Consider the following 24919-nt stretch of genomic DNA (forward strand, 5'->3'; position numbering starts at 1 on the left):
AGAACCTGGGGATTGGTGGTGGGATGACGATGAGTGGTCAGAGGAAGAAGGAGCAGACTGGGAGGTAGAGGTATCGGAAGCTGAAGAGGTAACAGGGTTTAGTGAGCAGGAAGAGGCTGTGGCAGAGAGCAGTCCAGAATCAGAGGCAGAAGCAGAATGGGGGTCAAGAAACAGGCTGCTGAAGAAGCCAAGGAATCTCCCTCTCCTCCTGCGACTACAAAGAGGAATGAAGAGGGCAGAGTAAAGAAAGACAAGGTGAAGCAGCCATAGGCTGCTGGGGAAGGAACCGGAGGAGGAGCCTTAGAGAGTGGTGGGAAAGCAGGGAGCTTGTTTTTGCAACTGCCTCACTGGGGCAAGACCTACTGGGAAGAGTTGCTGGGATCACTGCGGGATAATAATAATAATAATAATAATAATAATAATAATAATAGCTGTGTGGTGTTGATGTTGAAATGACATAAGAGTAGGCACTGTGAATGTTTGTGAACTGTTGTGGGCACTACACACCACAAGCAAACACACGTTGCAGCCTATTCTATTGGCTACTTTCAAAACTATTATCAGTGGGATGAGGGGTGAGAGAAGATCCCATGGTCTCCTGGGAAGACCTCCATGGGAGCACCTTTGCCCACAAACCTCATGATGGGAATCCCTGTTTGAAAGCACAAGATCTCCTGTCCTCATGTTACTTCTGCTCATATCAATGATTCATGCAGAAGCACTAGGTCACTAGGTAGTGAAGTGTGTCATCTGTCCAGTTTAAATTTGTAGAAGGATGGTGCCTCAGCACTCAAAAATTTGGGAACCATGGTGATATGATTTAATTCAGACACACCATGCCATCAACACCATAGGACTTTTTAAATATAAAAAATGCATGTAGTAAAAATGCTTCCAGGTGTCAATATTAGTTGTATATTTAGAAGCTCAATAAGCAGTATGGCCTTTGTGTTACTTTATATTCATATTTGGGGAGCGACAGTTGCCTGAAAAGTAATATTTCCATTTGTTTTTAAACATAATTGTTCTGCTTGAGACTTTTATTAAACTGGAGACTACATCTCCTGCATTGAATAATTGGTTACATTGCAAAAGAATGTTCTTAAAAGCTCCAATAGATGTCAGTATGGAAATAAAAAAGAATCCAGAAGAATAATGTCAAGAAGGAAGGCAATCAGAGAGCCTTGTCTGCATTAGGCAATTCAGACCCAAATAAAGGCTTGATAATGATTTGGTGACAGTCCATTACAGATGTAAGTAAAAAAAAGGGGGGGGACCAAAACAATTTTCAAAAATGCAAATGGGCATTATACACCATACCAGTTTTCTGTACTCTTGTTTTGTTTGTACTATATATTTGATTGCTGCTTTTCAGAAGACCCTAGTTACTTTTAACTTTGGGGGGGGAGGGGACAATGTTGCTTTGTGTATGTGTCAAAAATGGGTCAGGATCTATATTCATGGCAGAACAAGATAGATAGATTGATAGTTCATTAAAATAAACAGGAAGTGGATGAGATGCAAACACAAGATCCAGATATCTTTTAAGTTCAGTAATGTGTTATGTGTTTGCTGCTTTATATATCTTCCCTCCTCTCCCACCACAATTAAATAGCTATTACTTTCCTGTTGGTCAGGAGGAGGGGTAGAGGGCATTTCTGCATTCAGGCCCTTTGCTCAGTGAGCTTGGAGCATGAAGGTCATGTCTGGCAATGGAGGAGTGACACAACCACGTGTGGAATATGGGTGATTTCTCCTTCCAAGATCCTTCTGCCACACGTGGGGGAAATCCTAAAGGGCCACCTTTCTGCTGAAACCTGAATTGTCAGCTTACACAATTATTTCCCGCTGCCGACGCTGTGCAAAGTATTACAGCAAATATTTGGGGGATATTTTCCATGTCTACAGAAAGATGGATTTGGCAGGGTAAACCGGGAGCACAGTGTTCCTTTTGCCTGATAATTTACAGCTCAAAGCTGTCTCGTGATGACACCCAGATAGATTCCAGTGGAGAAGCTAGAGGTGTGTTCCCATCCTGAACAGTTCATTTTATGTATTTGGCTTCTCAAACCCGCAATCTACACCCAGTCCTACTCTTGCAGCTGCCATCCTCCCACATGCCTTTTGCATACAAGGCACTCTCCAAGGGCACTACTGGTGGTCTCTGCTGTACATGATGCAGCTGTTTCTCCCACACTGCACAGAAATCTTCTCCTCTTTTCCAAAGCTACTCTCCTCCTTCTCCTAAGTTGGGATCATACTTTCCATTTATTTGGAATTGTATTTAAAATTATGGTTTGCAACAATAGCTGATAAAAGCAAAACTCAACGCATACCAGCTGCATGTTCTTTTAACCTGAGTAAGTTGCAGGAAATGTCTAATTCTGAAAATCTCCTAGAGCCAATACTGCAGTAGCAAAACAGTGTTTCTTCTCAAATTACTCTCCCTTCTTCTCTTTTAAAGCTACTTGTACAACTTTGATCATGGGAACTGCTGTGTGGACAGCTGAGGAACAGTTAAAAACACGGAAGCTGCCCAGACCTCACTCAGCCCATCATGTTGTTATAGGAATCAAGGAATCCCAGCAGGGAGGCATAATTGAAAATTTCATATTGGATCATTTTCTGGATAGTAATAGGTGGCTCTACTTTCTTCACAGTATGAAAACTTCTCAGTATCACACTGATAATACCCCCCCTTCCCAATTTTCTCCGGGTAGCATTTGACACTGATCTCCTAATTGGTTTTTTCTGGCCAGACAGGAGATCAGAGAACAGCACTACTGTGTTACTACTGTCTAGCTAATGTAGGCTCACAACTTCTGACATCTCCCTCTGCCAGGTGCTTAACTTAAATCCAGTTCAACCATCTAAGTAAGTTTTTCATTAAATACACAGCTCTGCCCATTTAGTAAGTTACAATTAAACTGGTAGAGCTGTGTGGTTAAATTGCTGGTGTGGTCATTGGATGTTATCATAAACACATCAGAAGAGTCTGCTGGATTGAGCCAATGGTTCATCTAGTCTTGCATCTCATGGTGGACACCCAGATGCCCATAGGAAGCCTGTAGGACACGAACACAAATGCTCCTGATTTCTAGGAACTACCTCTGATAGTGGAGGCAGAGCACAGGAATCATGGCTGGGAGCCATTGATAACCAATGACATATATATATAGATAGATAGATAGATAGATAGATTTTCCTTGCTCACAAAAGCGCATGCATTGTCTCTTTCTTCAGGCTGTGTTTTTCTACCGATCAGTTACATTTGTTGTTAGACATTGGTGTTATATGCAATATAGGCTTGGGAAGAGAGAGGAGAGAGGGAGAGAGGGGATGGGGTGAGAAAGCTTATGTTCTTTTACTTAGAGTATGTGTGGGGTTTTTGTGTCAGCATCACTTGGGTAGGTTCTCTTTCTATTCGCTTGCTGTCTCCTTGGTGGTGAGAGAGGTTGGGGTGGCCTAGGATGTGGCTGATTGTCTTTGGTTGGCTGCAGTTGGCTTTGTTTGTGCTTGGGGGGGATTGATAACCATGGATGAAGGGATTGTGGTGCTCCATGGAATGTTCCTTTCACACAGCAGCCATCTGGATGTAACCATCTTGCAGCTGGGATGGTAAAACTGATACAAACCTCATCAGGGTTGCTAAGGATAGCCAACTGGTATACCCAGAAACTGAGGTTGGGTTGGAGTCCTGCAGCCTAAGCTGTTAATCTAGGGGTTTTGAGATGTGCCAAATATCCATTAAAGATCAATGCACCCTACAAAAAAAATTTTGTTTGTGACTATGGTGGGAGAGTTCGTGTGTGTTAATTATATGGCACCTGGCATTGGTGTGGCCAGCTGGAGCTGCATCAGAGCGATGGTATGCATTTGCTTGCTGGTCTTGGGACATATCTGGCTGGGCAACATTGGACAGGCTTGATAGGAACATTGGATATTCTTCTAATTTGGCTGTGCATGCCAGGAGCTGCTCAGTTTGGTGACACATTGTGTCATTGCAGGGCACAGGGCATTTAAGAATAAGTTAGAGGAGCTCAACTGATGTCAAAGATACCCAGTGCTACAAGTAACCAGATGTGTTGAATGTCTGGAGATGGAATCAGAAGCAGCACTGGTTCAAGATTTGGGGGGTCACTGGGGAAGAGGTTCTCACTGGATTCCCTTTCTTATGTGGCCCCTCTTCCCCTAAGAGGTGAGAACTGCTTCTCTTTAGGCCCGTTTGTGCCAACTCTCAAAGTGAAGGCAAGGTGTTCAGAGGTTATTCCTGCTTCTCCTTGCTCATTTCATTGGGGAGCAGACAGGTGAATTGGAAGCAATGGCAAGGAGGAGGAGCCAGCTCCGCAGATTGGCTGTGGCCCCCCAGCCATGATGGCAGTGGCTCTTGGCAAATGTCAAGATATGTCAACTCCTGACATTGGCTCAGACCAGATGCTTCCCTATGGGAACTGGCAAAGGGGAACCATTCCCAATGTGCATTGGCCTCATCCCAATGCCATTCTGCTTCTCTAGGTAGTTAACCAACTGGTAGACTGAATCAAGGTCACATCCAATGCTAGTCCTACTCAGAGTAGGCCTATTAAAGTTTACAGGAATGACTAAGGTTCAGTAATTTTCGTGGGTCTACTCTGACTAGAACGGTCTCTGTAGCAGTGTCGTCGTCGTCTTCTTCTTCTTCAACAGTATATCCTCCCTCTGCAGTGGGGTTACTAAATAGTTTGTCATTTGAAATAAAGTTATGGCTGTCTCTGTCTCCCAATCTTGGGCTGGTGTACAGCTCTTTTTTCAGCCCCCCCCCCCCCCGTTGTTCCAGGCACAATATAAGAGAAGAGCTGACTTTTTTATAGGAATCCTATTAAAGCATGGTCAAAGAGGGAATATTGTTCAGTAAGACTGAGAAGCAGAAGTCTACAGTGGGGCAACAGCACAATATGATTGATAGTGTCTGTGATTCTAGCAAGCTCTTTTCCTCTGCACAGGCCAGAGACCAGAGGGAGATATGATGACATACAGGGAGATACAAGTTAGCCCGAGGGTCTGTGTCAAATTATACCTCAACTTTCTTCACATATCTTCATTCCTGGTGAACACTTTTGGCAATTTATATACTGACACAATACTCCTATCGAAAGGGTACAAGTCTGTGAGAAACCCTGCGGTAATAAAACCACACATGTCAAAGTCCTGATTTTGAAATGATCCACGGCAGGTTTCCTTTCCCCCTCCTCCCCCTCCTTTTAGTTTAAACTAATCTGATGCTACTGCTGTTTGGAGCTGTCTGTCGCCTCTGTCCTCAGTGAGCATGGTCAGAAAGCAGCTTGTGAAATAAGCAAAAGCTCTTCTTGAGATGTAAGTGGAGGGAGAATGATTGATGGAAGAAAATAGCAAAAAGGCAAGCAAGATTAAGTTGGGAGAAACATGAAAGGGACCGAAGGACAGTGCTGAAATAATGAAATACAGAGGATAGATACACATGAAAGGAATCATGTGTTTAATGTGTACCCTAAGTTTTCCTTTTCACATGCTGGTCCCGTTTATGATAATATGATGCATGCAGAAAAATAACATCTTAGCAACATTGTTAGCTGGTCACTGTTAACTTTAACTTCCTACTAGGGATGCTTGAGAAACTGAATCATTGCAAATTCTAATATGAACTGACCTGATACCCACTTCCTGGATGATATATGGATCAGAAAATTGGAATCCCCATTTTCCAAAGGTTATCACAGTTTTCAGCTCAAAAGTGTGGTGTGTTTTTTTAAAAAAAATCAAAACACATACAAAAATAGATATTTTGGGAGAAAAGGTAATTAAGAAATGTCTATTTTGACAAAAAAGTACAGTAAAAATATATTTCCATATTTATATTTTTATGCATATTTAATATTACATTTTTTATAGATTTATGTTCAAATAGGGTAGAACAAACATTTGACTGAAAACATTGGAAACTGGCATAAAACCAGGCACAGACCAATTATTCCATTCCTACCTTCAACTGTCCCTGTTAAATAACTTCAGTACTTCTTATGGACTGTTTTTAGAAATGTACTCTGTTGGTATCGATACTAGAGTTTAATCTACAAAAGAGAGTTGTACTTGTTTATCGTGGCAGCCAAAGTATTGTTTGTTTGGGAAGTGGCCCTTATGATTTTCAAATGCATCGGGAACGAGAGTCGTTTTGGCAACCAAAAAAAATAAATGCAAAATGCTACAAATAAGGGCTTTTAACTTAGGAAAAAAGTAAGATGGATAGAGGCTTACAGAATCATGAATAATGCAGATGAAATTTTACTTTCTGTCTGAATTCTAGAACTTGGGAGTTGATTGATACACAGTAGGTTCAGGGCAGAGAAAAAGCAAGTACTTCTTCAATCATGTAATTAACTTGTAACATTCTTTGACACAAGCTGTGGAAAAGGCTACTAGCATTTAAGGTTTTAACAATCTATTAAATGTATACTGATGGAGGTTATGTATATTAAACAAACAATATACTTAAAAAAAATAGAACCTATATGCTCAGAACCATTATACTACTAATTGCCAGGTGCTAAGTAAAGGTAAAGGGACCCCTGACCATTAGGTCCAGTCATGACTGACTCTGGGGTTGCATGCTCATCTCGCTCTATAGGCCGAGGGAGCCGGCGTTTGTCCACAGACAGCTTCTGGGTCATGTGGCCAGCATGAGTAAGCCGCTTCTGGTGAACCAGAGCAGCACACAGAAACGCCGTTTACCTTCCCGCTGGAGCAGTACCTATTTACGGTATCTACTTGCACTTTGACGTGCTTTCGAACTGCTAGGTTGGCAGGAGCAGGGACCGAGTGATGGGAGCTCACCCCGTCGTGGGGATTCGAACCACCGACCTTCTGATCAGCAAGTCCTAGGCTCTGTGGTTTATTTAACCCACAGCGCCACCCGCATCCCTTTGCCAGGTGCTAGGGCAAACAATAATGTTGGTCTGAGGTCCTGCTCTTGCAAGGAGGTCTCAACAGGTTCTAAGGCCAGGAATAGGCTTCTCTGGACACATTCCACTGTTTTGATGCTTAAAAAAAAAACCTTAAGAACATCTGCATGTCATGCAATCACAATAATTGCTTTCTGTATCTGTGGCTGTCATATGTTACAGATGTACAGATGAGTATATATCCTGGGACTCTTTTGACTCGTTCACATGGACAGAAAATGCATTGTGAAAATCATTACCTAGACTCGAATCTTTCTTTTCCCTTGCCATGCTGATCTTAGCTCTGATGATTTTGCAACTAATGAAGTAAGAAAGATGTGTTACTTCAGGAAGCTACTTTTTCTCTTGATTGCTGCAGATTTTTTCTCCCAGCACCTTTCCTGGTGAGAGAAACAAGCACACCCTTTCAGCTGGAAGTATCATATGTTCTACTTTTGCTTGGAGGCAACGCAGAGAAAGAGTTGAGTCTTCCCTACTTCAAAGTCAGGCTCTCAATGTAAAATATAACACTTTCCCCTGGTGAAGGAAAGAGAAAGGCCCAAGGGCAAAAAAAATGGAAAATAAAATAAGCAATCTTAAAGTCAGCATGGTGGTTCATGTGGGCTGTGGATGGGTGAGACAGCAGGCTAATTGTCTAGCACTTTTCAGTGTGGCTCAAAATCGTAAGTTAACTGCACAAGGCCTGTCATCAGTTTGCAGTCTGCTTCCATGTTTCCCTGCTGAGTACAGATGACAGAAGGCTGAGCCAAGCTTTCCACTGATTATAAAAAAAATACCAGTAAATTAAGATGTCTTATTTTTAGGGTTTGCCTTTGCACTTTTGTCATGAGTTTTATTCTTCCTGCAGAAATAGTGAATGCGGGCACTTTCTTATTTACTTCCTTACAAAACAGCTTAAGTGTCAGTCCAAGACATGTCAAAACATGACATATTTCCTACAGTTGCCCATGAAGATGGCACAAAATGTGCAAAAATGCAGTCTGTGGCTTGAGGAAAGCTATATAGCTGCTCTTATATCTGACTTAAACCTGACTCAAGTGTGGTTTTATTTCATACAATTGTTTCCTATCTGCCACCTTTCTCGACCCAGATATGCCAGAACTGTAAAAGCAAAATGTCTAGAGTTTAGTCCTCCTAACTATGGTATCCGTAGCATCTGGTGTGGTGGAGTTGAGTCATGGAGCAACCCTGACACCAGGGTCCCTCCAACTTACCTGGACAAGACAGAGGCTGGGTGGCTGTGAGGTCAGGGCTGCACTGCCACATCAGGAGGGCTGGGTTGGGTCCACCAGTGCACCCATGAAGCCCTGAACTCAATGTCACCCTGGTCCAACCAGATTAGCTGCAGCGATGATGGTGTGAGGAGTTTAGCTCAACGGTTGCTACCTACTGTGGGGGCCATTACTGTATAAGGATGGACAAAATCTGTCCATTTCAGTTCCTTTTCAGTTTGTCATTTTTCTAATCTCAGTTCACCAAAATCGGCTGATTTTAATTTTTATACATCAGCACACAAAAACATAAGCATTTTTCTATGGGCAAAGAAGCAGGCCAGCCTTCCTGCTCTATCTCAGTGCATGCTTGCTATGGATTTCTCTCAATATGCACATTTTTTGCAATAAATTTCCCCAAATGTGACAATTTTTTTGCATGTTATTTTCATGAATATATGCACTTCTACACACACTTTCCCCATACATACACATCTCTGTACACATTTAGCTATGTTTCAGTTTGTGTGTTGTTTGGGGAAGTATGAATTAGGGAGGCTTGCATTAACCACATTTCCCTCCATTCATTATGGTGTGTATTATAAAGTGCAGGAATCACAGTTTGTGGATCAGGATTTAACTGGCCACATTTCAGACCTGTAAGAAAAGGGACATCCGAGCAAGGATGATAAGAGAGGATATGAAAGTATATTACAGATCATATCTAGAACCATGGTGAACTACCACTTGCCCTTAAGCCTGGCAATAGAAATTACGCTATTCTTGAGGAGAATAAATGCTATTAAGGGCATCTTTCCAATGGAAGATGGTTGTTTTGAAACAAGGCAGATCAAACCACCAAAATCCCTCTGACATGTCCATTCAGTGGATGAAGATTGGTACGAACAGTCCTGAAAAGACTCAATAAGCACTCTTGGAAAATTGCTTCTTTGCCAGCTTATTCTTAGCTGCTAATTTACATTGAAAAGCATGCATATTTCTAGAGAGAGAGGGAATCTTAACAGTCTGAGTTACATGATGTTTTCCAGTTACAACTATTTGTTTTCATAGAGCCATGAGCAGGCAGCTAAACAACTGGAAAAGTCTATGATGTTCCAGCATAATTCAGTAATTGTATTTATACATTCATACAACTTTTTGTATAAATTAATATGATTTTTAAAATTAATTAAAACAATAGAATCATATCAACACAAAAACAGAGCATCCATCAAAGCAGCTGATAAAGTGGCAGCATTAAAATCACATCAGATATTAAAAGGACTGGGATATATATATATATATATACTTGCCTGGTGCCAAAAAGAAATCAGTGTAGGCCCTAGGCAAGGCTTCAGTTGGCTAGGGCACTCAAAGGAGGTCATCAAGGATGGGGCTATGTAGAAGTGTGGAGCAGGAATTGGTGTCTGAATGGTGCAGCAAGACTGCTTAAAGCAGGGGTAGCTAACATTGTACCCTCCAGATGTTGATAAACTCCAACTTCTATCAGTCCCAGCCATCATGGAGAATGGTCAGGGATTATGTCAACTGCGTTCCAATAATATCTGGAAGGCATCACATTGGCTGCATCTGGTTTACAAGGTGGGACCTAGTGGAGGGGTTGTTGTTTAGGGTCCCTTTCAGATAGGAGGTGTCTTTGGCTGGAACTGTGGGTCTCCAAAGAGAATCCCGGTGTATGGGCAGGTTGATATTGGAGAAGCATTTATTCAGCAACACAGGTAGAAATAAAAATATTTAACTGTGTAACCCTATCAAGGTCCGGCCCGAGACATTTTGCTTCCTGAGGCAAAGGACGAGGCAGCACCTTGCCTCTGCCATGTACAGAAGGCAATTCAAATGAAAGTTGAATCTTCAACATGGGCAAAAGGATACCATCCTTCAAAGAACCAGGCTAACTTGGTGGGTGTAGGGCACACCACATGATGGACACAACTTAGTTCCCTCCAGCATTTGAGGCCCGAGGCAGCTTCCTTACTGTGCCTAATGGTAAAGCTGGCCATGCTCCTATGTCTGACTACTCAGAAGTAAGCCCTACAGGTTTTAATGGGCCTTAAGGCACAATTCAATGCACGGATAATGTAATTTGGCTGGGAATAGGTTTATTAATACATAAGGTCAACTTAAATCAGTGGAATTTGTCCATCTATACTTCCTATGGTGACTGTACTATGTCAGAAGAAAAATAGTTAGTTGTGGTTCGAGGACCCGATCCCCGCTTGGAGGAATAAAGACACATGGACACAGTATATAAGGTTAATGGGCAAGAAAAGGTCACAACTTTATTGATTACAGCAAGTGAGAAGGTATTGGCTTAGGCATTGGACCACGGAAGATTTGACTCTACCCACTCGGAGAGGGGTGAGTCTGAAGAGGGGTTAACCACCAGTAGGGGGAGCCTGTTGATGCTAATACAACTATAAGCTCTCCCCTGATGTCACCGAGGGTTGTGTCATGCCCCCCCCCGCCACACAGGCATCAGACAGGATCCACGACCGCCGGATTCCTTTAACAGAATACCCAAATTTGAAGGGGTAGGCGATGGTCACACCTTGCCCTTCCACACACCAACAACACATTCCAATGCCTAACCACGAAATACCAAGAAAGCTGTGGCGATTGCTACGAGGTAGGCAAAAAAACCCAAAAGGCCGGTGCCAATTTGCCAGTTGGAAAAAAATTCCTACCAGGCCCCCTGGGCAACCTGGGCAACCAACCATAGGTCCATAGCAAGGTCAAGAGAAAAGCTAAGCCCTAAGCCCTAAGGGAGTGGTGGGTGGGTGACTCATGACAAAAAGGTGAGCAAATGGGCTGAATGGCTGGTGCGGCTGCATCTTGAGCAGCAAACCACGCCCCCACCAAGCCGCCCGACTGGGTGCTCAACCGGGGGGGTGGTGCGCCAGCCATGTGAATGGGGCAGGGGGCATAACGCCCCCTGCGTGGCGCGGGAATCGTCTCCCGCCCACAACACCTCCCCTCCGGAAGGAGGAGAGGCCTTTTCCCCCCCAGGCAGGCCATTTATGAGTTTCATCAATTGTTCAAAAGTTTTACACATATAGTTGCACATGAGTGGAATTGATGCAAAGTACTCCTTTTACATTATTTATGAGAAGGTTTGCGACACCCTGAATAAAATAAAATAAAACAATTTGAGGCTTCTTAACTGTTTCAAAAAATAAAGTTGCAGTAAGTGAACATTAAAAAAAACCCAACTCCATAGATTTCTACCACATCTCTGGAATGTACTTTAGCTATAATTATGACCTTGAGTAAGGGGCGAGCAGTGAGTTGGCCAAGTTTGCTGAGGACACCACTTTTTTTCAGGGTGGTCAGACAAAAAGGGATTGCAAAAGAGCTCCAGAAAGATCTTTCCAAACTGGGTGACAAGGGATCTTGGGTTCATGGTGAATAGCTTGATGAGAATGTTGGATCAGTGTAGAAAAAGCTGTGAAAAATGTGAATTCCATGTCAGGGATCATTAGGAAAATAAAACTCTCATAATCATGATATCATTATAGAAATCTATGAAATCATTATAGAAATCTACTGGAATGTTGTACGTATGCCAATAAAGGTTTGAGAAAGAGAAATCTATGATGCAACCACACTTGAGATACATCATGCAATAATTGTCACCAGATCACACAGAGCTGGAAAAGGAGCCATTAAAATGACCAAAGGTCTAGAATAACTCCTCTGTGAATAAAGGTTACAACAAGTGAGCCTTTTTAGTTTAGGGTGGGAAAGGTGAGAAAGGTGGGCATGGTAGAGGTATATAAACTTTTGTGTACCTCGGGTTACAGACGCTTCGGGTTGCATTTTTTCAGGTTACGGACCGCCGAAACCTGGAAGTACCAGAATGGGATACTTCCAGGTTTTGGTGGTCGCACATGCGCAGAAGTGCTAAATCGTGCTTTGCACATGCGCAGAAGTGCCAAATCACAACCTGTGCATGCGCAGACACAGATTGCGAACACTGCAGGTTGCAAACGTGTATCCCACACGGATCACGTTCACAACCCGAGTGTCCACTGTACTTCTTCACACAGTGCAGTTAAATTATGGAAATTCACAGCCATGTGATGTAATGATGGCTACCAACTTGGACACATTAAAAGGAGATTAGACAAATTCATGGAGGAAAATGCTCTAAATGGCTACTAGTTACGATAGCCACGCACTACCCCAAGTATTAGTCTTTGAATACTTGTTGCCGGGGATGAGTCAGAGAACACTACTGTGCTCATATCCTGCTTGAAGGGTTCCCATAGGCATCTGGTAGGCCACTGTTGGATGTTGGACTAGGAGGACCTCTGGGTCTGATCTAGAAAGGCTCTTGCATTCCTAATGTGGAGATTTGGACATATTTCTTTTCAGTGCTGCTTTGCTACACTTGAGGTGAGTTTCTTCATCATTTGTATTCCCCAAAAAGCAATGCAGAGTGAAAACAACACCTGTAATATATGAGAGAGAGAGAGAGAGAGAGAGAGAGAGAGAGAGAGAGAACTCAATTTCAATATTTTTTTATTATAAATTAAACCAAGGAATAGAATAAGGCATGCTGTCAAATTATTGTTGACATTTCCATTCCACCTTAAGGAGCAGACGTGTGGAATTGTTGAGTGTCACATGTCTGTTTACATTTCAGCACAGTATGCTGGGAACTTACATTGTGTATAGCTTTTGTTTTTAGCTGTTCTGAGACGACGAGAGAGAGACACGGCATGTTTCCTTGTCCTGATTTATGATTAACAAATCTGTAGTTGTAGTATGCTTCCACAAGCCTCACGCCTGTTCTGTGTGCACAGCTCGATCTGCTGACAGTGTGCCCTGGTTCAGAAGCCCAGGTCGCTGATTTATGTAGGAGCAGAGGTGATGGTCTTTGCAGCGGGACGGCTGGAAGGGAACAGCCCAACTGGGCCTAGCCAGCTGGCCTCCCATTAGACATAATTGTTTATTATGTTAGACTAGAAGTTTTTAAGCAGAGATGAAAGTCCACCTATGATGGCTGCTGCGGTATCAGCAGAGGTTTCTACTAGATCAGTCTCCCCCAACCTTTATCCTCCATATGTTTTGTATGACATCTCCCATCAGCTCCAACCAGCGTGGCTAATGGTAAGACATGATGGAAGTTGCAGTTGAAAACATCATCAGGTTGGAGAAGGCTGCACTAGATGACCTTTGAGATGCCTTCCAACTCTGTTCATCTTTAACATGCAGCAGTTGGCTGGAAGGGCCCGTGGTGCGCAGCAAAATGAAGGGGCCACTTTTGCAATCCAGTGAGTTCCTACTCTCTCTCAGTTGCAGAAGTGCCACTCCTATTTCACTGCAAAGGTGGAAAAATTTCCATGCGCACACACTTCAACACACAATTTTCTGTGCTTGCCTTTATCCAGGGAAAGGCTAGGTGAAAAAAACCCCAAAGCTGTTCATGGTGCTTAAATCTCTTTATGTAGCTATAATTGCATGTGCTCCTGCCACTATTTATCAAAAAAAGATCACACCACATTTCTGAAATATGCATTAAATATAAGGCGGTTTTAAATATAGGCTTCATTTTAAAAAGAACATTTCTACAATGGTGCCGAAACCACAGTGTTCTTTAAGGGGAGTAATGACTGGATGATGGTGGTCCTGAGGCACAACTGTGGGATGTTAAATCCCAAGAAGTGTTCTCAGTTGAGATTCTGATAGCTATTATTATATGAAGGGGAAATCCTTTAAAAGTGTGCATTCCCCCCCCCCCCATGTGGTGATGCAAAAGAATTACCATCTTTATTGTGTGTTTCTAAATGCCATGAGCGTTTAGAGGGAGAGCATATTAAATAAAAGAAAGAGATGCCTTGTGTCACAGAAACTGTTTGATTTTCATTTTAAAAGGAAAACAAAAGCACGTCGTATTCAAAGCCGAGCACATTCAAGGTTTTATGTCTTCAGTACAGAAGGCACGATACACTAGTAATGAGTCAAGATCATACTGCAAAGTAAGATTTGCTTTCCAGTTTCTAAGATGGATTCTGGGTCTAATTTAGCATGACAATCCCAAAGAAACTTGACAGCAGAGTCAGGAGAAAGGGTGATGGAATGCACACATCCACCCATCGCTCATGCCTTCGTAACCTCAAGACTGCCCTTCAAGGTTGGTTAGTGGGCTGCAGCTGAAGCAGAACACAACCACTAACCCCTTGGAACGGAGTAGGCTGCTGGAGTGTATTATGCACATGCCCCAGATCAACACTGATTTTGCAGGCTCGATTTGAAGTACTGGTTTTGGCTCACATAGCTTTCCATAGCTTGGCCCAAGAAGCACTCAAACCTCTGCCACATGTGTTGTTCAAAACAGAGCAGCCTGTGTCTGGAATCAAGTTTTGGTTAAATCATGGACTCAGTGGGCAACCTGGGATAATTTATACATATTAATTGCCTCCTGTGCTATGTTCCCAACATAATAGTTAAGAGCCTCTATGAATGCTCTGTTATCAGTGCTAGAGCACATTTTGCCCATCCCAGGTTCAGTCTCAGGGGCTGGGAATGACTCCAGTCTGAAACCCTAGGAACCCATGCCAGCCGCTGTAGGCCTGTCTGCCCCAACCTGGTGTGTGCCAGATCTTGTTGGAATACAACACCCATCATACCTGGTATCATACCTAAGGTTTGCAGAAGAAAAGAAGAATCTGTAGAAAAACCCTAAAGATGGAAACTCAACACAGGCCTATGGTATCTCCAAATATCTTAGTGTGCATGCATGTTCATACAGAAGATGTTTGTTGAGGAGTGCCAATGCTCAGCCAAAGCTACTACACACATAGGGAATTCTAAAAAATGTCAGCCCTGCTGTCATGTTCTAGTCACGCAGAGCTGTCACCAATATTACAATGAATGGGAGAAGCCCTTGATACCTCAGAACTCTGTGTGAGCACAGAAGCACCAGCAAAGTTCTGAATCAGGCTGGCAATGCAGAAATAGCCATACAAATATCCCTGTCATGCAATAAACCTGCCCCCTTCACTCTATACTTGGATGCGGATGGCGCTGTGGGTTAAACCACAGAGCCTAGGACTTGCCGATTAGAAGGTCGGCGGTTCGAATCCCTGTGATGGGGTGAGCTCCCGTTGCTCGGTCCCTGCTCCTGCCAACCTAGCAGTTTGAAAGCACGTCAAAGTGCTAGTAGATAAATAGGTACCGCTCTGGCAGGAAGGTAAACAGGGTTTCCGTGCACTGCTCTGCTTTGCCAGAAGCGGCTTAGTCATGCTGGCCACATGACCCAGAAGCTGTACGCCGGTTCCTTCGGCCAATAAAGCGAGATGAGCGCTGCAACCCCAGTCGGCCATGACTGGACCTAATGGTCAGGGGTCCCTTTACCTTTACCTTTCACTCTATACTAGCACGAATAGTTCTTTCAAATGATCCGAAGCTATTTATAGTAGTACATAGTTTGTAACCAGTTCACAGTCTGTAGTTGCCCACAGTTACTGTGCACTTAAAACTAATGGTTGAATACATACAGCCTTAGTTATCACAAAAGTCTCTTATCCCTAAAACCAAACTTCAAGGAGGGGGGAAATAAAAGGAGACTCTTATTCCTGCAGTGTTAAACACTGCCCTCTGGTGGTCCAGGAAAAGATGAACTAGCTAACACTTTCCTATGAACTGTAAAATATAGCTTCTCCACTATTTTCATTAAGGCACGAGCTCTTACATAACACACAAGGACAAAATGCTCTCTACCTGAATACATGTTCTAACAGCATAAAAATCCACCAACCATTTGATTTGATTCCAAGCTCTAGCATAGTTTAAACAGGGAAAATCTGTTCAATGTCATAATGTGGGATGGGGAAACAAGGCTTCTTATATCACCTACAGTTTAGAAATAGGTGGAAGCTAATATGTGTTAGCAGCAATATGATTGGTTAAACCCCAAACTCTGCTTCTTGTGAAAGTATTTTATCTTTCAGAAAGGTGGCCTTAATATGCAATTCACGTTTCAACTTTTTGCATGTTTTGACACTGCTATCAAATACATTTAAATACAATTACATCAATAGTAACTGGCTATCACACTGGCTATTGCTATCACAGCCTTCAATAAGAAAACATACATACTACCATGGAATACACAGAATCCAACAACATATTTTCTTCTCATTTTTTTTGGCGCCTGTCAGCAATATCAGCAATATAGTCCAATGGCAAACATATTTAATGTGAAAAATCATTAATGTACTATATATTGAACAAAAAACACCCTTAGCTACAATTTTGAGACCATTAACCTGTGTTCTATTGCAATGGATTTTTCAAGATTGATACAAAAGTCTAAGCAAGGAAGGCATTGCCATCCCTTAGTGCCCCAACCTATAACCCACTTAAAGGACGATACATCTGTACTAGAAAGGAGATCATATTAGATGAACATATGAAAAGGTCAGCAGTCAAAAATATCCACAGTATCCACAGTATACCTGGACAGCAAAACTGAGTCGGGACATTTTGGTGAAGGAAATTATCCAACAGTTTCTGGGGAAAGGGGTCACACTAAATAGCAGCACTGGAAAGTCCCGTCCCCCACCGCGTTCTTTATTTGTTTCTTTTTGTGGAGTTCCTATGTTGGCAGAATAGCCACCATTTTGTATCCCCCCCCCAGTGCCTCTGAAGCAGCATTGTTCCAGGGCATTGTGAAGAAAATGGTGGCAAGCACGCACACAAAATGCAGAATACAGTGGTACCTCGGGTTACATACGCTTCAGGTTACATACGCTTCAGGTTACAGACTCTGCTAACCCAGAAATAGTGCTTCAGGTTAAGAACTTTGCTTCAGGATGAGAAGAGAAATCGTGCTCCGGCGGCGCAGCAGCAGCGGGAGGCCCCATTAGCTAAAGTGGTGCTTCAGGTTAAAAACAGTTTCAGGTTGGCCGCCAGGGGCGCACTGGAAGATGGCCGACAATACCATCTCTCCGGCTCACACAAGGTAATTAAGAGGCTGATATGGGAGTATGCAGCCTCCCTTGTTGCCCCAAGGAAATGGGGAACACTGCCTTGCCTGCTGTGGCCATAAATCACCCCCGGATTCGAAAGAAGGGGGTGAGGGCAATAGGCACAAAGCCCTTGTGTGGGTCCGGCTCTCCCGGATGCTGTCTCTGATCGTGCACTGGTTGCAGCAGCTCGAAATAAACAATTAGAAAGAAGCAAATGCACATATTTCAAGTGAAGAACGGGAGTGAAGACTGCTAATTCAAGTGACCTCTGTGAAAGTAGAGTGACGGGTTGGATTTAATTGGATTTAACAGGAATATATCGCGAAGAAGATACATCAAAGGTTCGGTATGTCGGAGTGGGACTGGATGGGGGGGAGAACTTTTTTATTTTCTTCTATGTGATTAACCAATAGCCCCTCCCCAAGAAAGAACCATCACATAACTGACCTAAGCAGGATGATTAAAAACTGTGTGGAAATGAATTACTAACCAAAAGTTGGGTTTATGGAGATCAAGAAAAGAACAAGGGCTTTTGAAGTGACGCAGCAATAAAAAGGGAGTCGCCATGTTGGCAGGTTCTTTCGAAAGATTGATGATCGGGAGGAGGAAGCTATGGATTTGTTTTCATATTGGATTCCTGGCAAAACCTCCTCAGAGGACTGAGAAAGGGAGTGACAGACCTGTGAAGATTAACGAGTAGACGGTAAGAGTGTTTTTCGTTATGGAAGTGATGAAATGCGGTAGCCGTCTGAATATGACTCTTGGACGAATGGAAAAACCCACACAGTATTACAATTTGTTTCAACCCGCTTGTGGAGACTATCAGAGGTCACAAAGAGAAAGGAAAAATACATGAAAATAACAAGATGAGATGTGGAAAATAACAAGAAAGGATTGGATAGAATTGTGAACATTATTTGGACAGATTTGTGGACATTAAAGCAGCAGCAACAAGATGATTGGATCCGTTTCGGAACTTGAAATATGGGTACCCCCAACAAAAATTTAAAATTCGGCTCTGTAATCTGGAATTTATGTGATTCGATTTGATTGGTCTGTTAATAAAAAGTATTTAAAAAAAACAAAACAGTTTCAGATTAAGAACAGACCTCTGGAACGAATTAAGTACTTAACCTGAGGTACCACTGTATTTAGAAAAGTGTTCATCTTCCGAAGAAGCAGGTTTTCAAAAGATTTCTCAGAAGATTATCTTTCTGATAAATTTCAGCTCATCTCTTGAAGCTGGCCAGCTATTCGTTTTGTTGTGGTAGCTGCATTGGTGAATTCAACAGCTATGGGATAGCACCTTATTAAAATGTGATACTTTGTAAAGAGGTGACTTTACAAGCGTAATAAGAGCCTTGCTGGATCAGGCCCATCTCTCCCCACATCCTGTTCTCACGTTCGCCAACCTATCGGAAACAATGAACCAGAGTAACACATGGACAAGCCAACTGCAGTTTTTGCCTGAAACAAATTATATAAATAAAAGGGGTGGTTTGAAAGTAGTTTGCTGGTCCCTTCTTTTTCTCATGATACATCTGCGTCCCTACCCACTAGCTTAAAATGATCAGTCTGGGTCCCCCCCCCATCCCCTGTTTAAATTATAACCAAACTGAACCAAACACAGCTCTCCCCCCCCCAAGCATATAGTTGTATCCTGGCAAAGCTTGTTATTGTTTTGCTTCTATGTCAAAGGGATGCCTGAAGTCTCAACAATTGTTAACCTCTCCCATGGTGTGCTAACAAGAGGTCAGATGCTCACATGTGTGTTGCAGCTTGGGGAATTGCTCTCGGTGTTCTGCCAGGGAAAGGGACCGCCCGAATGCTTTCTCTCATAAGTTCTAAGCCATAAACTGCATCCTACTTGACGAGCTGTGCCAAAAGTGGACCCAAGGGTACGCAGAGACTTGGCTGATGGGAAAAATGAGTGCTTCCTATGGAAGCTACAGCTGTGTTCCTGAGAGAGGGAGAGAGGAGAGGGAGAGAAAACAGGCAGATGCCGGAATCCCACCCCCCCACCCCACTTTCCGTTTTTTGACTACCTGTTCTGGCAAGAGTTCCAATAAAGGGCAAAGAAAACACCAGGCACCCAGCTGCTTTAAATAAGCCTTGAAAACACAGGTAATGGTTGCATAAACACGGGGGGAGGGGGAGTGAAAAGCATCCCCCCAGCACTTAAAGCTATTGTTTAAAAAGGTGTAAGTATGCACAAACATTCCCATTCTGAAACAGAAATTTTACGACCAGGCTAAAGCCTTTGATTATAAAATCAGGCCCAATTCACACTAATAAGCATTTAAGAGCTGCTTGAAATCTCACTAATGTCGAAACGGTTCCAGTTTGTGAGGAGCTGTGTCTATAGCCGTCTACCGTGCAGATCCACTGCTTGCCAAACTCTTTCACCATACACTGTAAACCACTCACTGCAAAGCATAACAACAAAGACAGCTGGACAAGTGACTTCTTGAAATTACCCACCCTATTTGTGTGTAGAGAGATGGGAAGACAGAGATCAGTCCACTAAATTCATACAGGGGGAGAAGAAATTCTCCAACGTTTTATTGATGGAGCAGAGCACTCAGCACAGTCAATAGGACAATGTTTCTTATTTCTTAAGGTGTTTGATTGTTTTTTATGCCACTACAACAAGCAACAGCAAAAATATATTCTTAGAAATTTCAATAAATTTCAACTAGTTCTATCAATGAAAGCAGCTGGAAACCACATTTGCAAAATCAGTGCATTCACGTCAAGTATTTACAGCGGTTGGGCTCAACATTCAGAGCCCGCCTCAATACCATATGAAGGAATCACCACAGCTGCTTATCTTTCCTCTTCAAAATTCTGACTCTACCGGGAAAGATCTTATGTTATCTAAATAAACATCAAGCCATTTTTTTTAAAAAATGTCTAGTATTCAGGTCATGGATGCTTTAGCTGAAATTCCTTCATTGCCGGTTGTTGGACAAGATGACACATGGGGTCCCTCCCAATTCTACAATTCTGGGATTCTAGGGTGTAGGATCAAAAAATAGGAGATGGGATGTAACTCAGTGGTAGAGTATATGCTCTCTTTGCAGAAGGTCTCATGCCTTATTTCTGGCATTTGTACCAAAAAAAGGTTATCTGTTAGGGTTGGTGGGCAAAGACATAGACCACATATGGAAAAAAACCAATCTTTTTATATGCAACAACAGCTGCCAGGGTAGTAATTGCCACTAAATGGAAATCTCAGGACACACCAACAAAGGAAGAGTGGATTTGTAAATCAAGTGAGTATATAGAATTGGCAAAATTAACTTCAATTATAAGATATCAATCAAATCAAAAGTTAAGAATGGAGTGGAAGTATTTCAAAGATTATATGTCAAAATATTGTTCTAAAAATGACATGCTAATAGGCTTAGAATAAAAAATGTAAGCAATAACAAAACCAATAAAGAAAGAAGGAAAAATGAAGAATGTAACAAAAATAATTTATTATAGAATGTAAGGGGAAAAGGTAGAAAGAAATATAAAGATGTCGAATTGCTGTAGAGGGAAGTAGGATGCTTTGTTTTATAATTAAGTGTATAATTAAGTAGCTGTTGTTATTTAGATATTATATTTTATGTGAGGGAATCATTGGGAATTTTGGTTATTATGTATATATGTTAAGTTTCAATAAAGATCTTTTTTTGGGGGGGGGGAAGGTTAAGCATTGGGCAATGTCAATGTCAGTGATCTCTGTGGGATACCTGGATAGCTGTTGTCAGTCAAAGCAATTAGCTCTGCTCACTAGAATACTGCTTTGTATGTTAATGAAAAGTACATTTGAGATAGGACCCTTTTCTGTTCTTTTCATAACTGATTTGCAGCCGCTATGATCAATTCTTGGTTTTAAAAGCATTATTGATATCAATTTAAAGCATTTATTAACATGCAGATACATTTTCATAAAAAAGGGACGCGGGTGGCGCTGTGGGTTAAACCAGAGAGCCTAGGACTTGCCGATCAGAAGGTTGGCAGTTCGAATCCCCATGATGGGGTGAGCTTCCGTTGCTCGGTCTCTGCTCCTGCCAACCTAGCAGTTCGAAAGCACGTCAAAGTGCAAGTAGAAAAATAGGTACCGCTTCAGCGGGAAGGTAAACGGTGTTTCTGTGCGCTGCTCTGGTTCGCCAGAAGCAGCTTAGTCTTGCTGGCCACGTGACCTGGAAGCTGTACGCCGTCTCCCTCGGCCAATAAAGCGAGATGAGCGCCGCAACCCCAGAGTCGTCCGCGACTGGACCTAATGGTCAGGGGTTCCTTTACCATTACCTTTACATTTTCATAAACACAAGTACGGCTACTCCTCTGTCACCTATGCTTACAGAAATGATATTGTTTATGGGTGTGTTGTTTTTTTAAAAAACCAGCATGTTTGTTTTTGAAGAATTTTAAAACACTCGAACTTCTTTTAAGTGGCTGTATACAATAAATTAATGAAGATGTAATCTGAACCATTTCAATGCCACATTATAATTAATCCATACAATTGTAACACAAGTATCAATAGAGGAATTATGAGATTTTTGTCTCATAGATTAAAAGAAATTTCATTACTACTTGAGACTTACAAGTCCCAAAACTTCTAAGCATATACCACTAACTAATGTTACATATAAAAAGGTGGTTATACATAAATAATTTCTTCACTTTAAATATATTTTATTTTAAAAACATCTTGATATGATTTTATTTTTTGCAATGTTTTTTAACCTGTGTATGGGTGGGATTGAGCCCAGACCAAAATTCTATGTGTGTGTGTGTGAGAGAGAGGGTGTGTTGAGTGGGAAGTAGCTTGGACCAAAAACATCATGAAACAATGAATAAATCTGAGCCAGTGGCTGGGGGTGGGAGAGAAAACTCATACAGAATTCCAGAAAAATACTATTGTACACGAACTATTTCTGAACAAAATTTTCATGTGTAAAAAAAACTAAGTTTGGAATAGATCAGTTTTATGTTTGTTAGGGCTATGCTACTGCTGAACCAGGCACAAGGTTGATCTCCATATCTACTTTAGCAAACAACTTAAGCCTGTTACAGTCCAAGTACCTGTAGGCTATGAACAATGATGTTCTGCTAAAAAGTGCCCTGTGTAAATGCACGAATGCTAAATTGTGCATACACAGTGTGGGGTTGACCAATGGTGCATACACAGAAGATTGGCCAATGGTGAATCTAGTAGGCCGGAAAAGGGTTAGCCACTGCAACTCTAGGAAGATGGTACCTAGCACTGAGCAGCGAAGAACTGAGACAGCAGAATATCATCTGCAATAGCAATCTCAACTGCAGATTTAAATTGTTCATAACTTGGAATACCTCTTAATAAAGAGATTGCCTGCCTGCTCACTTAGTGAACTTAGCAGCTAGAAGTAGCAGAGACGAGTATGAGATCAGCTCATTCCCTATTGCTTTCAAGGCCAAATATTTTACGAAGGATTCTGAAAAGGAAGCACAATGCCCCCTAATGATGCTTCATAAAAAAATGGTGTTACAAAGGAAACACAGCCTAGCCTCAGTCTGCAACCACAATACAAAACTTTTGAGATCTAAAGGTAAGTATTGTGGCAAAAGAGATAAAACACATACTTCATAGCATCGGGGGGGGGGGGGGACATTTAGTATGCCAGAACTATCACAGTAGCATACTATTCTTTGGGATCTCACTTACATACTTTTCCCGCATAGGAAATTAAAGTCCGTATCTACTCTATGTCTCACACAACATTTCTTATTTGTTAGCAAACTAATAAGGTAACACAATTGAAGGAAACCACTAGAAGTAAGTCTGATATCCCAATTAAAAACAACAACCCTTCATTGACAGGGAAGCTCCACACACTGGTGTACCCTTTTTAGTGGTGAAGGCAGGGACACACTTTTAAATTTATTCATGAGAAAAGCGCCACTGAACACTTGCATAGGACTGCACTGTGAAGTACTACTCTACAATGAAAGCCAGCAAACCAAACGGCCAGAAGCAAAAACAGGTCATGAAAAGGACAGAAAGGAACACACAGTATAAGGAAACAGAAATATGTAAAGAAAGATAATCAAATCACAAAGATAACATGGCATGAGCAAGAGGACACAGATAAAAAGAAAAACACGCCTTAAAAAATAGTATTGGCAGTTGAGTAAGTGCAGTTGATAAACAGAAAGAGGGGGTCATGTATGAAGCACAGGGTTTTCCAACTGACATCAAGCTGAAAATTATTCATGATTCCAGTTTTCAAGAAAAGTTGGTTTTAAATCTTTGTTTTCATTACCATTATTTATATTTACCATATACGACATTAATATTTGGTGGTATTCTTGATATAAAGATGATTCCTATTGGTCTTCAGCATAACTTGGCAACAGACATAACCAATCACAACCATTTAAGGTGAGTTCATAGAGCATGAGTAAATGTGGGGTCCTCCTAACATGTTTTTTGTTCTGCACCCACCAAATTGTTTGGCTACTATTGCATAAATTACTACATTCATTCTGCTAGGGGAAAGGGGTTAAGTTTAATACAGCTGGACAGCTGAACAGCTGCTTTCATGATTTAAATAAAAACAAGCTGAAATCCTTGCTGTCAAATGGGTGATATATGACTTGTAATGGGATGTTTCCAACCTTTTCTTCCATATGGCTGCCTATGTTAGGAAATGCACACAGCCTACAGTCCAGCCAGGTTCCCAGAAAACATCTGGCTCTCATTCCTACTCTGTTAGTTCCAAAGTTGCCTCCCACAAACATAAAATGATTCATAGGGCAACATCCCTTTGCTTCAGGATCCAATTAGGATGCTTCATTGATAATTTTATCATGTGCCACAACTAGAGATACGGGAAAATGGAACACATTCAAAAAAGTGCTCACCACAATACTGCTGATTCGGTGTTATCTACATATGATAAAATTAGTATTTCAGGCAATACTTTTGCAGCTGATTTGGAAAGAAGGCTTTTCTTTTGTTATACCTAACAATCTTTTTAATTTTTTTCAGTATTCTCGCATTTTATAATAAATTTGTTCCGCAACAGAAAGAAAGAAAATAGAGCACAGTATATATTTTTCATCAGTAATCAATAGATGATAAGTCCATTACAATTTGTACCAGATTATGCATTTAATTTTCACAACACACTTTGAATAATGATACTTTGAAAGACGTGAACACCAACAGTCCAAGGGAGACTCTGCTCTGATCACCACTTGTGCTGGAACTGCAGGGCAGAAGAAGCAAATGCTCTGGCCTATGCTATTGGCCAGGAGATCAAGGGTCACTGAGAGGTTGCAATTCCTGCCTCAGAAAAAGAAACAGAACTTGACATCAGGTTATTTAAAATACCACATTCTCCCATACAAGCCTGCCTGGGTTTTAAGATTTTGAGAGACACCCGTCAGTCAATTTTATTTTTGTTTGTACAGTAGTACCTCGGGTTACATACACTTCAGGTTACATATGTTTCAGGCTACAGACTAACCCAGAAATAGTTCCTCAAGTTAAGAACTTTGCTTCAGGATGAGAACAGAAATCGTGCTCCAGCGGCGCCGCGGCAGCAGCAGCAGGAGGCCCCATTAGCTAAAGTGGTGCTTCAGGTTAAGTACTGTTTCAGGTTAAGAACGGACCTCCAGAACAAATTAAGTACTTAACCCGAGGTACCACTGTATACCACGCTTCATCTGAAGAGCAAACGGTGGTTCACAACATAAAAAA

The 24919-nt window shown here is 41.9% G+C and overlaps 1 protein-coding gene across 2 annotated transcripts in view; it reads right to left on the reverse strand.

Annotated features, from left to right (window-relative positions):
* Window positions 1–10454: 10454 nt before the first annotated feature.
* AGMO (alkylglycerol monooxygenase) overlaps window positions 10455–24919 on the reverse strand; it is a 136071-nt gene continuing 121606 nt past the window's right edge. For both annotated transcript variants that reach the window (XM_080974961.1, XM_080974962.1), the window contains exon 13: window positions 10455–12657. In XM_080974961.1, the coding sequence (XP_080831087.1) occupies window positions 12577–12657 (81 nt within the window). In that variant the 3' untranslated portion in view covers window positions 10455–12576. The remainder of the gene's footprint in view (window positions 12658–24919) is intronic.

The sequence above is a fragment of the Podarcis pityusensis genome, assembly GCF_964106645.2.
Source record: "Podarcis pityusensis genome assembly, chromosome: 12".
NCBI classification, from domain to species: Eukaryota; Metazoa; Chordata; class Lepidosauria; order Squamata; family Lacertidae; genus Podarcis; species Podarcis pityusensis.